This window comes from Mercenaria mercenaria, chromosome 4, assembly GCF_021730395.1.
Source record: "Mercenaria mercenaria strain notata chromosome 4, MADL_Memer_1, whole genome shotgun sequence".
NCBI lineage: Eukaryota > Metazoa > Mollusca > Bivalvia > Venerida > Veneridae > Mercenaria > Mercenaria mercenaria.
This window is the reverse complement of record NC_069364.1, coordinates 32,108,161-32,120,788: the sequence shown is the minus strand read 5'-3', so window position 1 is coordinate 32,120,788 and position 12,628 is coordinate 32,108,161. Positions and strand designations below refer to the sequence as shown.

Here is a 12,628-nt window from a genome sequence, read left to right as displayed (position 1 = left end):
CACTGGTTTTTCCAGGAAGCGGACTCGAGAGTGGTTCAAATAAGCTAGAAGCTGCGATTACAATCGAGCTAAAATAGATTAGTATAAACTAAAGACTTACGACTTTCAATTACAACTGTCCTGTACGTTTGATTGAACAGGTGGTTAAATTTATCCAACTGTTTATGTATACATTTTCTCCACAGTCTCACCGAATGGTTCTTATGGTGACTTTCACACTTAAATGGTAGGTAAAGATAGCCCTCCAGCCAGTATTTCTTATACTGACGGGCACCTTAGTAAAATTACTGGCCTACCTCAAGCCAAGTGGTTGACACGAATTAAACAGCCCCTGAGCGGGGTTCGATCCGCGGTGGTATCGGGCAAGTAATTGAAATTAGTAGCAATGTATACGTGAGCTAAATAACCAGTACTGGTCGTTACAGCTTATTCTTGTTTATATCGTTGGCATGATGTGTGAAAAACGTTAAATAAAAGTGTAATTTTATCAAAATGTATCTGATGTTGACAAAATGTTTCATCAACTACTGCTGCCACTTGAAAAAAAGTCGAATTCCGAAAAAATACTGTTGGTTGTTTACATAAAATATAAATCACCTTTTGAAATTGGTGGTTTCTGAGCTCATTATTACCTTGTTGGAAGCGGTCTGATCCGATCATCATCATCAGATGATGAACTGCTGGAGTCACTGCTGGATTCTTCTCTCCGTCTGTTGCTGTTCTTCCTTATCTTGTTCATTTCAATAACGTTTGTGGTTGTTACAGCGGCGCCTGTAGCGCTTGGCGTCAAACCTTTGGTCAGTTTCGACAATCGTTTGAATCGTTGATTGTGAGATTTATCCAGGTTAAGGCGATGTCTTTTACTATAATAAGAAATAAAAGAAATTTCAAATACTAAGTATCGAAATTTAAGTGACCTTCAACTCTTTCAGTTTAAAATATTACGGTACATTCTTTTTTATTTCATAAACACGAAATATAAGTTCGTTTTTACAAAATATTATTTCGTTGTCACGAACTATCATTTTGTAAGTATGCAATAGCGAAATAGCATTGCGTTTTTACGGAATAATTAATATTAATATTTAGATATTGCTCTTTAATTTGGTAAACACGACTATTTTCGTAATGTATTTCATTTTCCCGCAATAGGATTTTGTATTTTCGAAAGAATATCTCGTTTTTACATGATAAAACTGCATATAATATCTATTAATAAAGTACAGATTATTTCGTAAAATCGCAATAATACTTTTTCACTTTTACAAAATAATATTTCGTGAAAAAGTATTCTTGCTATGTAATTTTCAAAATTAAAAAAAAAATAGTATTTCGTTTTTATGAAGTAAAACAAGAATGTAACATCTAAATTAAAAGTGCCGAATGTCAATTTAGGGGCTAGGTAATTTACTCATATAGATATTTTTCAGCTTTCTGGTTCTTTAAATATCAATAAAATATAATATAAAGTTAGGTGTAGTATCTGTCGACAGTCAAACGGTATCAAATGGTACAGAAACAGGCCTGAATCATATACTCACACAATGTCCCCTTTACAAAAAAAGCAATTGCACACAATGTGGGCACCAAACAGAATACAGATCGCTCCCTCGGCGGCAAGCACACCAATGAGTACTTTTCCAGTACTCGTGCAGGTAAGGCATTTAGTTTTTTCCTTCGATTTGCTTTCATCAGGGTCACCCGCTGTATAATTCACAACTATTGTCTCGCCGTCGAACAGCGGCGGAGATTCCCCATCTGAAACCTAAGAAACTGAAGTTACACATTTATGCAATCTGACTGAAGTACTTGATCTTCTAAACGAAGATCTGAGAACGACCCATTCACATACGTCTTCTGTATATTTTGGATTTCCAGCATTGCTATTTTTATTTTAACCAATGAGACGACTTGTTAGAATGTCAAAGAGTAAGAAAAATGTGCAGTTATTCCAGGGCTCGAACTCGGGACCCCTCGATTGCTAAGCAAGTGGCCAACCGACTGAGCTAACCGGCTATCTGACATATTCCGACATAAGAATTGTAAATATCAAAAGACAAGGCTACAGGTAATTTGCTAAATTTTGTAAGTTAAGCTCTGATTGGCTAGCGAAAGGGTCGTCAGAACGAGGCTATGAATAGGTCGTTCTCAGATCCTATGCGTAGCGTAATAGGAGATGTACTTTAGTCAGATTGCACATTTATGCTATGTTTAGTTATGTATTAGGGATATGACAAACAACGGTGAAAAGGTACACAGGTAATACTGTGTCTGGTAAAACGATGATCTGAACCATAAGAAAATTACCTTGAAACTGCCTAAGGAATGTGGAAATGTAATTAAATGAGGTACATTCTTCTTTGGTAATTGTCAACGGCACAAATTTAGGACATTTAAATACGGACTCTGTACAAAAAGGACATGTCTGTGACTAGGTCCTGTCATTCGTTGGAAATAGTGTAAATGGAATATGTTATCCATGGCTGTAAGTCTTGTTCAAATTATGGTGATGCATAAGACATTTATTTCCTTTCCCTTGCTTCCTTTCGTCTTCAATAGGGATTGAAATCTTGGAAAACAGTCTCAAAAAAGGGATGTGTATTTAACTTAGGGCAACTTTCCATTGGTAAATTGTCTTAAAATGACGTTTTTTTCTGTTAGAGATGTTCACGTGATTTTTTGTCGAGCCCGCTTGCGGAAGCCAGACATAGTTGTCCAAATAGCTGTTCGGTGTCTGTGAGTGCGTCCAAGCGTCTGTTGGTGCGTGCGTCAGTGCGGCCGTGCGTCCGGATTTGTTTGTCCGGACCATAACTTTGATATACATGGAACAATCTTGTTTATATTTGGCATGAACGTTGTCCTTAGTGAGACAAAGTGTCATGTGCAAACCTCAGGTTCCTATCTCAAAGAAAGATCAATGTCACAACAGTTGAAGGTCAAATGTCATGTCATATCTTGTCTGAGCCATAACTTTGACATGTATTGAGGAATCTTGTTTATGCTTGGCATGAATGTTTAACTCAATGTCTGGTGCAAACTCCAGGTCCCTATCATAAAGGTCAAGGTCACAGTTAGGGTTAAAGGTCATTTTAGAGCTTGTCCAGGCCAAAACTTTGATAAGTATGGAACAATCTTTTTTTCTTTGGCATAAATGTTCACATCTTTGAGACGGATCCCTATCTAAAAGGTCAAGGTCACACTTGGGGTCAAAGGTCATTTTAGGGCTTGTCCGGGCTGTAACTTTGCCATGCATAAAGCAATTTTTTTATTTGGTATAAATCTTTGCCTCAGTGAGACAGAGTGTTGGGTGCAACTTCCAGACCCCTACCTCAAAGGTCAAGGTCATACTTAGATGTCAAAGGTCAAAATTTGGCGCCGTTTTCCTTGTCCGGGCTGTAACTTAGCCATGGATTCAGAGTTTCTTAAATAACTTGGCACAATTGTTTGCTGGCGTAAGTACTTGAAAGGTCAAGGTCACACTTAGGGTGTCAAAGGTCAAAAGTTGATGCAGTTACTCTTGTCTGGGCTGTAACGTAGCCATGGATGGAGATGTTCTTAAATAACTTGACAGAAAGGTATGCCGCGATCAGTCCTTTTGACAGATGGCGGGCTCGACATGTTGCCCATGGGAATCTAGTTTTTGTAAGAAGTGGTAAATTGAATTATTATGTACATGATAACGACTGTAAGACTTTCTGAGCTGTTTTCGAGCAATTCCATCAGAAGAACATATTTCAGAAATTAAACTGAACATGAATGACAGGGTAACGAGGGAATTAATACCTTTACAGTTATAGAAAATGTTTTATCATTCCTAAAGTCAAGTGCTTTTTTCAGTCTCAGTTTAGCCGTTGAAGGTCCAGTTTTCACCATTCTGAAGTATTCAGATCCCACACCTTCTCCCAGGATTTCAAAATCAAAGTCCCCATCATCGCTAACGTCCAAATCACTCGCACTAAATGACATCAAGTCGCTGCACAGACATGTTGAGGGATTTATCTAAAACGACATAATACATGAAATTGTTGTGCCTTTTTAGTTTTTTTTCATTTTTTAACAAAAAGTGCTGAAGCATATCCAAATATTTTGTATAGATACTATAAAAACTAATAGAATCCAAATTCTGATGTGAGGAGTTATGTAAAGTGGTTTGTTTCAATTAAGTTAACATTCATTCTTGATTTTATATTTCACAGACTACTGTTCTTTATATACACCAAATTACGTTGAACATCATGCAGATGTTTTATGTAGGAAGTTGTGATTAAATTTTGTTCAAGAAATACGTGTACTTTAACTACACACTTAATTAATATTTTCAAACTTTTAAAAGATATTATTTCAAATTTTGTTCAAATTTCAAATTTTGAACAACATTCAAGAAATTATTACGGAATACGAATTAAGTTACTACTATTTTAAAAAATGTTTTCTATAAAAGATTTGTACAATATTTTGTCAATTTTCATCTGTAAAAAGAGCACTGTATTTTCTTGATTATTTACTTACTTAAAATCACCCATTTTGGCGATGAACGAGAATAAATCACCAACAGTTGTGATAAACCATATAAGCAATGAACCAGAATAAATTACCGATACAAGCAATGAACTAGAATAAAATACCGTTAAAGAAGCAATGAACAAAAATAAAGCACCGTTGAATAAAGTACCTATAATGAGGCAATATAAATTACCGATAGAAATGATGAACCGGAATAAATTACCGTCACAAGCAATGAACCAAAATAATTTTTCAATATTCATATTATTGATAATCGATATTGGTAATGAACCAGAAAAAATACCGATATTGGTGATGCAGATCCCGAATCTATTAACAGGTTTGGTACATTGTCATTTGCATCTTCAATGTTCACGGTAATGGCGATAGTAGAGCTTAGACCACCTGAATCTGTACAACTTATTATCAGGGAGGTGGACGATGGTAATGTCGAGCCAGAATCCTCTAAATCCCAGACTTTAACAAGCGTGATGCGACCTGTACTGCTGTCAATACTAAAATAAAGTAAGTTTTTAATGAAAGTCAGCTGTCAAGTAAAAAAAAAGAACTGCATCTACCTTAAGAATGTATTTATATTAACGGTCAGTCGTATCGTAAAAGGAACACAAAATGCAACAATAAAAGCAATTAACGAATATTTTCGAAGTAAGACCAGTCTAAATGTTTATTTTCAAATTTTTTATTTGTTTCATTTATGATAAATGTTAGAGGGAGGCTGTTTTGATAAAATTACATGTACATTGCACATCATTTTATCTTTCGCCATAGATAAGCGAGATCTGAAATGTTCCATGCGTTATCTCAATGTGTAAGGAACAAAGTAAGTGGTAGATAAGTTACCCGAAACGAACCATACTTTATCCGAACTGTTTAAGAAACAAAATTATAGCTCAACAAATTATGTTAAAATGACCATGCTTTATCCCAAGTGTTTAAGGAACAAATCTAAATTACAGTTAAGTTGTCTGAAATGAACCATGATTTTTCCTAATTGTTTAAGGAACAAATTTAAGTTAAAGCTAAGCAAGTTCTCTGAAATGAAAAACGCTAATTTGAAGCTAAACTACTCTTAAGCGAAATTCAATATAAACCATGTAATTATATTTACTACAGGGGAACACTGTCATGGAATTATAAATTATTTATTTTATGTTTCTGTTATACACTTTAATACTTAATTGCTTCAGTATAGTCTATACTGGGTGTACAAAACTGTGGCTCGGGAAGTCTTTAGTTCGATCCCCGGGTAGCACGTATGTTTTACTTGACAATTTGATAGGCCCATTATGTTTGAAATAATTCGTTTTCAACAGAAATCAACAATTTTAGTAGATGTATAGAAATTTCAAATGAGATTTTAACAATAACTTGAATTGAAACCTGAAGTAGTCGTTATGGAGACCACTGTGTATCGCATACGATGTTGTATCACCGTCCGTATCGGTGCATGTAAATTCAGGATCGGTTAGTTCTGTATTGGCAGCCTGGTAAACAGAGGCATTATTACATTCAAAACTGGATCTATAATCTATCACTCCCTGAAACAAATCCAACTAAAACCGGTGATGATCCTATTATTATATTTAGACCCGTTTTAACCTGACTAAACAAAACACAGATAAAATACTCAAAATGAAATTGATTTTTGAACAAACTCAGTTTTTACTATATTAGCCCATGATAAGCAGTAAAACCTATAATAAAGGGTTTTGATGGAAATGCATAATTTTTTAAGATACCCGTATTTGAAAGAAAAAGCACACTATAGACAGTTTTATTGCAAGAAAAATAACATTAGGACTCTTCCACGCGTTCATACTACATATCTGTATTCGCTAAGACAGATCAGTGTAACAGACTAAAATAACATGATACCGTATCTTCAGAGAACGTGATGGTCACTGTTGTAGCACTTATAGAATTTCCTTCGTTTACGTTTGTCACCTCCATTTTCAGTGTTTTCTCCGTCTGTCCGGTTAGATAGTCATCTCTCACAGTGAACGTAAACATGTAGCTATTGATACGTTCAAAGTTCAGAGACTGGCTGAGTGTCAATATTCCATCTGAAAAACAAAATACTGTTAGTAAATGTTGTTTTCTAAAACAACGGTTTTATACTAAAAACTGCATTAAAGATGTTTTTGACATATTCAGGCAAACTTAATCAACAATGAGAATACCATGCCTATTTAGATATAGTGCCTCGGTGATCGGGTGATTGATGTCACTGACTTCGAATGACATGCCGCTCGCCGACATGAGTTAGAAATCTTGCATTGGTTGTAGAAGTATTTACTTGAGGAAGCCTTTCAGATGGCTTACGGCAGGTTGTTGGTTCTACCACCTGAAATAATGTCCGAATGGGGATCTAGTGTCTTCCCGAAAAAAGACGCCATAGGACCTAGAATGTGTCAGTGATACTCTAAATACAACACAATTAAGACCGTATATCAGACGTATAATGACAATGCATTTGATAAAAACAGATAGCTCTGTGGAGAGAAGAGTCACACAGTGTTTTTTTCTTACTTGTGTGTATGTTAGTTGTGTGTATGCGTGTGTGTGTGTGTGTGTGTGTGTGTGTGTCTTTTGTACGTGGATGTCTGCACTGCTGTGGTTTACGTTGTAGGGTTACTGCTTTTAAGTAATGTGGCTTTCCCTTTTGAATATTCATCCTTGTTCCACTTTCCCCCCAAATTCCGACCCTTTTATCTATCCCTTACCCCTTCCCTTTTTTCTGCATTTTGCATATAATTAAAATGAACTTGTTAAAATTTTTGGAGCAACCCGTCTATAATATTTTTCCGTTACAACATCTTTTTGTTGTGGGCCTACTTTGTGATGCATGGCTCTATGCCTGTGTTTGGGGTGTTCTGTACTTCCGGGAAATCTACCCTTTTAACATTTATTGCTGTACGTTATAACGGTGTGCATTGTTTATTCATATTGGAGTACAGTAATGCATTCCTTTGATGAAATAATCGTACTGTTCTGTGAGAAACATTAAAATTTTATCGAAAGAAAATGTTAAGCAAGTATCTGGAATTACACTGATTGACAGTTATACGGGCATGTATAGTACTTAATATACTATAATTATAGTATGTTATTTCTTAGGGGTCAACACAGGAAATTGCCACACGTGAAATAATTCACATTCTTTAGCATATAAGACTTCTAGCAAGGGCAATGATATTCACTACAGAGAGTTTGCTTCTTGTGTTTTCATCATATATTGTATTTTTGTAATGATCATATTATGGTGGGTTTACCCCGATTAGCTGACCCAATGTCTGAAACTTTAAAACCTTTGGTTCTTTCTCCAGTCCTTTTACAAACTGGAATTACTGGTCAGCTCTGCAACAGAACGTGTTGTTGTTGCTGATATAGAAGAAAACTCAGGTCCAGTAACAGAGGACAGTGAAAATAGAATTCTGGCAGCAAGCAGCTCCCTCGAGCACCGGCTGCTGTCAGAAATCAAAGATGTAAAACTAAATATTTCTACCATGAAAACGAATAGATCTATAACAACACGCAAATTTGATGATTTGGTATTCCCCGCCGAATGGGTTTGTGTTGAGAAATGGCAAAGAAATATATCCGGTAAAAACCTTAGGATGTTACTAAGAAGCAAATAATTTCATTACATTTGAACTTAAGAGAACAGATGTCTTTAAGAGAGTACAATCAAGTAAGAAATCTGGAACTTGGGTGGTGACGGGGGTGAGGGTTTACAACTTCACATGTTGATAAATATTCATGGAAGGTTTGAAAAATTAAAAAAAAAAATTGGGGTTGGGGAGGGTAAGGAGACCGGGTGTGGGTACAAAACTTCACATGCTGATAATAAATATTGATGAAAATAAAAGATGAAAAAATGTTGCAGGGGTGCATGATTGGGGTGGTGGAGGGTGACTGGGTTGAGTTGCGAGGTTGGGGGAGGGTATAACTTTGCATGTTGATAAATATTCATGGAAAATTCAAGATTTAAAAAAAAAGCATGATAGAAAACAATTCTGGGGTGAGTTGGGGAATGGAGAGGGGAGGGGTGTGACCAGGTGGTGAGGGTGACCGGGTGAGGGTACACAACTTCACATGTTGATGATAAATGTTCATGGAAAACAAGAGGGCCATGATGGCCCTATATCGCTCACCAGAGTTGATCTGGCCTTCTAACCTAGTTTATGACCTCAAATAACCCAGTTTCGAATTTAACCTAAAGATCATCAAGACAAACATTCTGACCAAGTTTCATATAGATTGAGTCACAACTGTTGCCTTTAGAGTGTTCACAAACCTTTCCTTTGATTTAACCATGTGACCTAGTTTTTGACCCCAGATTAAAACTGGACATAGAGATCATCAAGACAAACATTCTGACCAAGTTTCATAAAGATTGGGTCACAAATGTGGCCTCTAGAGTGTTCACAAGGCAAATGTTGACGGACGACGCTCGACGGACGACGGACGCCGATGGACGCCGGACAATGACCGGTCACAATAGCTCACCTTGAGCACTTTGTGCTCTGGTGAGCTAAAAATGAAAGAAACTTAACTGAATTCTACCAATTTGTTAGTTTGTTATGTACAAATATGTGGAATTTTAAACAATTAAAGGGCAATAACTCTGAAGTAACTGAAGAGATCCTGACGAAATTGAGTACGCACTACCACATTATGGTGATCTATTTTCATTTTAGGTTTCATAGTTCTAGGTCAAATATGTCACAAGTTATGAAGTAGAAATTGCCATATTTGTAGTACCCTATAAACTTCTAAGGGCCATAAAAGCTTTTAACACTTCTAGAACACTAGACATTTCTAAGGGTTATTACTCTTGTGTTACTTGGACAATCTGACTGAAACTTGACAGGCTGCATTTCCCTATCGTGATAAATATGTATATGAAGTTTTATTTAAATATTCTAAACCACATTCTAGATATGACGGAAGGACGGGCGGAAGGACGGGCGGACGACGTCAAAACTATATCCATCCGCCTTTTGCGGGGGATAAAATAAATTTAGAAAATTACGAATATAAACAGGAAATGATTAAAATTGAGCAAGATCAACATTCAACATAAATTAGTGTTGGAAATTTCTAGTATGCATAACGAGCAGGAAGAGTTGCGGGAGTACAAGGAGAGGCTACAGACTTATAATATTTAAGCGATAAATTTGATTTGAAACTAACCTCCATAGAGGCTATGGAGAAGGATATAGATTGCTTAGAACGTGAAGTGCGAAAGGGTATTGTACTCTCAGAGAAAAGGGACTTTGGGTTAGTGATGACTTGACTAGGAGGCAGAGAGTCGAGCAGTTGAAAAATCAGCGTAAAAATGATTATTTTTACAAAGGAAAACTACACGTTTATGAACCAGCTAATAAATCTGATTCACGAGTTATAATGAAAGCAAAACGGAAAACTGTTCAGGGTATTGGTAAAAACGGTGATTCTATGTACATGGAAACTTTCGAAGACAATCCATATCTTCACTCTCCAGATAGATAATACAGGTTTGAAATCAGACGGCAATGAAATGATAGTGGTGTATGCACATGATATGAATATATAGGAATTAGGCTGAGGCCCTACCGACACTAACATTTTTAATTGCTTAAGGAGGTAGGTTACCTTGTTACCAGGGTAAATTCAAATTAGTTTAACCGCAGCAATTTTTTGTATTTCGTGTAATTTAATGTTTTGACTGCTACAATTGCAATTTTTGTTATCTCTGGCTCTTCAAGTACAATTTTTATACAGGTTTGAAGAACATGACCCTCTAAAGGTATTTTATATAGAAAGAAGAAGGAAAATACGTATATTTAACAGTTTTCAGTGCATTTTGGTTTCATTGTTATCCGTAGAAGTCTGCATAATTAATAATTTTACTAGTATGCCCGTTAGCTTTCTAATATAAGCTTAAACTATATATGTCGCAGGGCTCGTGTTTCTATGGTAACGCATTTTCTCTCATTTTTAAACAACTATGTATGAAAACGGGCTTTTCGACGGCTTTAGTGCCATTCTGTCAATGACCAACATGGAATATTTGGGTAATATTATTAGCAAAATACCAAACACTTTACATGGTACCCTATTTTTCTTAAATTTTAAAGTAACCATGGTAACAGAGATGTTTAAAATAGCTTATATCTTGCTTTTTATCATAATTTCTTGTAAAAAAATATTAAATAAGATAATCTTTCTTGTTAATGTAGCTTTAAAACATTTTAATTCTACCGTAAGTAATATTTTCGTGTTATTTGCATTTACTTAAACAAATTTCACAGCTTAAAATACTTACAGCAGTACTCCTCGTCTGACATTTTTATGGAAAAATCGTTCTGCATGCTGCTATTATTATTATGGATATTTATGAAATGAAAATAAAATGCCGAAGCTGTGTTCCTTAAATAGACCAGTGTTAACGCTTTTGAATTTTACATTTAGATATATAGGTCACAGGCTTCGTTTCCATGGTAACATCAATACAATTCAATAAACCACAATTTTCTAGTGAAATTTGAACATTTTAGAGCTTAGTTTTAATATACAAGTAACAAATTATCAATGGAAACTGAAAAATGGGTATTACAAATCAAACTGCCCAATTTTTATTTTAAAATGGCCGTATTAAGTAACCTTTCACCCAGCTATATTCCCAATAACATTGGTTACCCTCATCCATTTTCTTACATTCCGCATAACATTTCAATTTAACTATATACAAGAAGCAAAATATTGATTATTATTCAGAGCGAAAGATACATAAAAAATATTTCAGTAAATAATGGCTGTTTAAAAATAGTTCAAATAAAGAAAATGCTCAGAATTACGTACATTAAAAATAAAAGCTATTAATTTTACGCGGTAACTGACACGTAACGTCATGACGTCAGTGACGTCATTTTAAAGCGACAATGTTTTGAAGCGTTTCTGCGGCAATTTATTAATTATTTCTGCATAATTAAACCATTAAGCATCAGATCGGAGACAGGTATATGTTTTCTTTTCTGACGAATGGATATACAAACACATTTGGTTTGTCGTAAACGCTGTCGTAAATCGTCACGTTAGCTTCCGGTTGGGCATGCGCACATACAAATATGAAGGTAACCTACCTCCTTAAGCTGGAATATTTAAGGGCCGAAAAACAAACTTTGATTTAGACTTGATAAGAACTTTTAGGAAGTTTTCAATTATTTCATTATTAAAAACATGGTTAACCGATGATATAGATATCTGTTCGTTTTTTTTATGATTTTTTTTTTCAGCAGTAAAAATTGCTGTAGCCGTTAGAGCAATGGCTGGCGTAGTTATTTTTGTAAAGCGTAATATTAGTAATTTCGTTTCACGTGTATTACCAGAATGTGATTTTGGGGTGTTTTTAAGGATAGACCAGTTTTTCAATACTGGTAAAGACCTTTTTTGCAGATTTGTTTATTTACCACCTTGTTCTTCACCTTTCTATGCTACTAAATATCTAAAGGGTGTTAAAATATTAGAAGAGTCATTCATAAATAAATTTAAAAATAAACAATCGAGCTGATTGTATTATTACTGGCGATTTAAATGCCCATACTGCTGATAAGAGCGGCTGTATTTTTATGAACCACGTTTCGAATGAACTTGAATTAAGCGTATCATGATATTTTTGATGATGATTTAATATGGACAAGAGTATCGTGCGATAAAAAGTAAATAGTTTTGGTAATGATTAATTAGAATTTTTGTAAGTCGTAAATTATTCGGATAGCAAATGGGCGAAAGGTAAAGGTGATTTTACATACATAAGTCACCTCGGTTGTAGATTATGTGTATACTCCGAGAGTAAGTATAAGAGCTCTTATAAAAGAGTTCAATGTAGAAAGTAGAACCGAATCATCCCATTTACCATTGACATTTAACCTTGATGTGTTCGAAAACAAAGCCGCACATCTCCGGATGAATGAAAGATATATTCTGAAAACCTTTTTGATTTGAATGCTGAAAAAGATTTAAACGACCCAGTTATACATGCAGGAAATTCGGAAAATGAAATCGAAGAATATATCTTAAATCCGAAATTAATGACGATGAAATACTTCGGGCAGTTAAG

The 12,628-nt window shown here is 35.2% G+C and overlaps 1 protein-coding gene across 1 annotated transcript in view; it reads right to left on the bottom strand.

The window, feature by feature from the left end:
• Positions 1 to 12,628, bottom strand: part of LOC123551399 (uncharacterized) — an 88,853-nt gene that overhangs the window by 9,140 nt on the left and 67,085 nt on the right. The window contains exons 17-22 of the mRNA XM_053542127.1: positions 6,400 to 6,587; positions 5,905 to 6,008; positions 4,808 to 5,018; positions 3,784 to 3,999; positions 1,542 to 1,765; positions 633 to 863 (exon numbers count right to left, since the gene is read on the bottom strand). Of these exons, the coding sequence (XP_053398102.1) occupies positions 633 to 863; positions 1,542 to 1,765; positions 3,784 to 3,999; positions 4,808 to 5,018; positions 5,905 to 6,008; positions 6,400 to 6,587 (1,174 nt within the window). The remainder of the gene's footprint in view (positions 1 to 632; positions 864 to 1,541; positions 1,766 to 3,783; positions 4,000 to 4,807; positions 5,019 to 5,904; positions 6,009 to 6,399; positions 6,588 to 12,628) is intronic.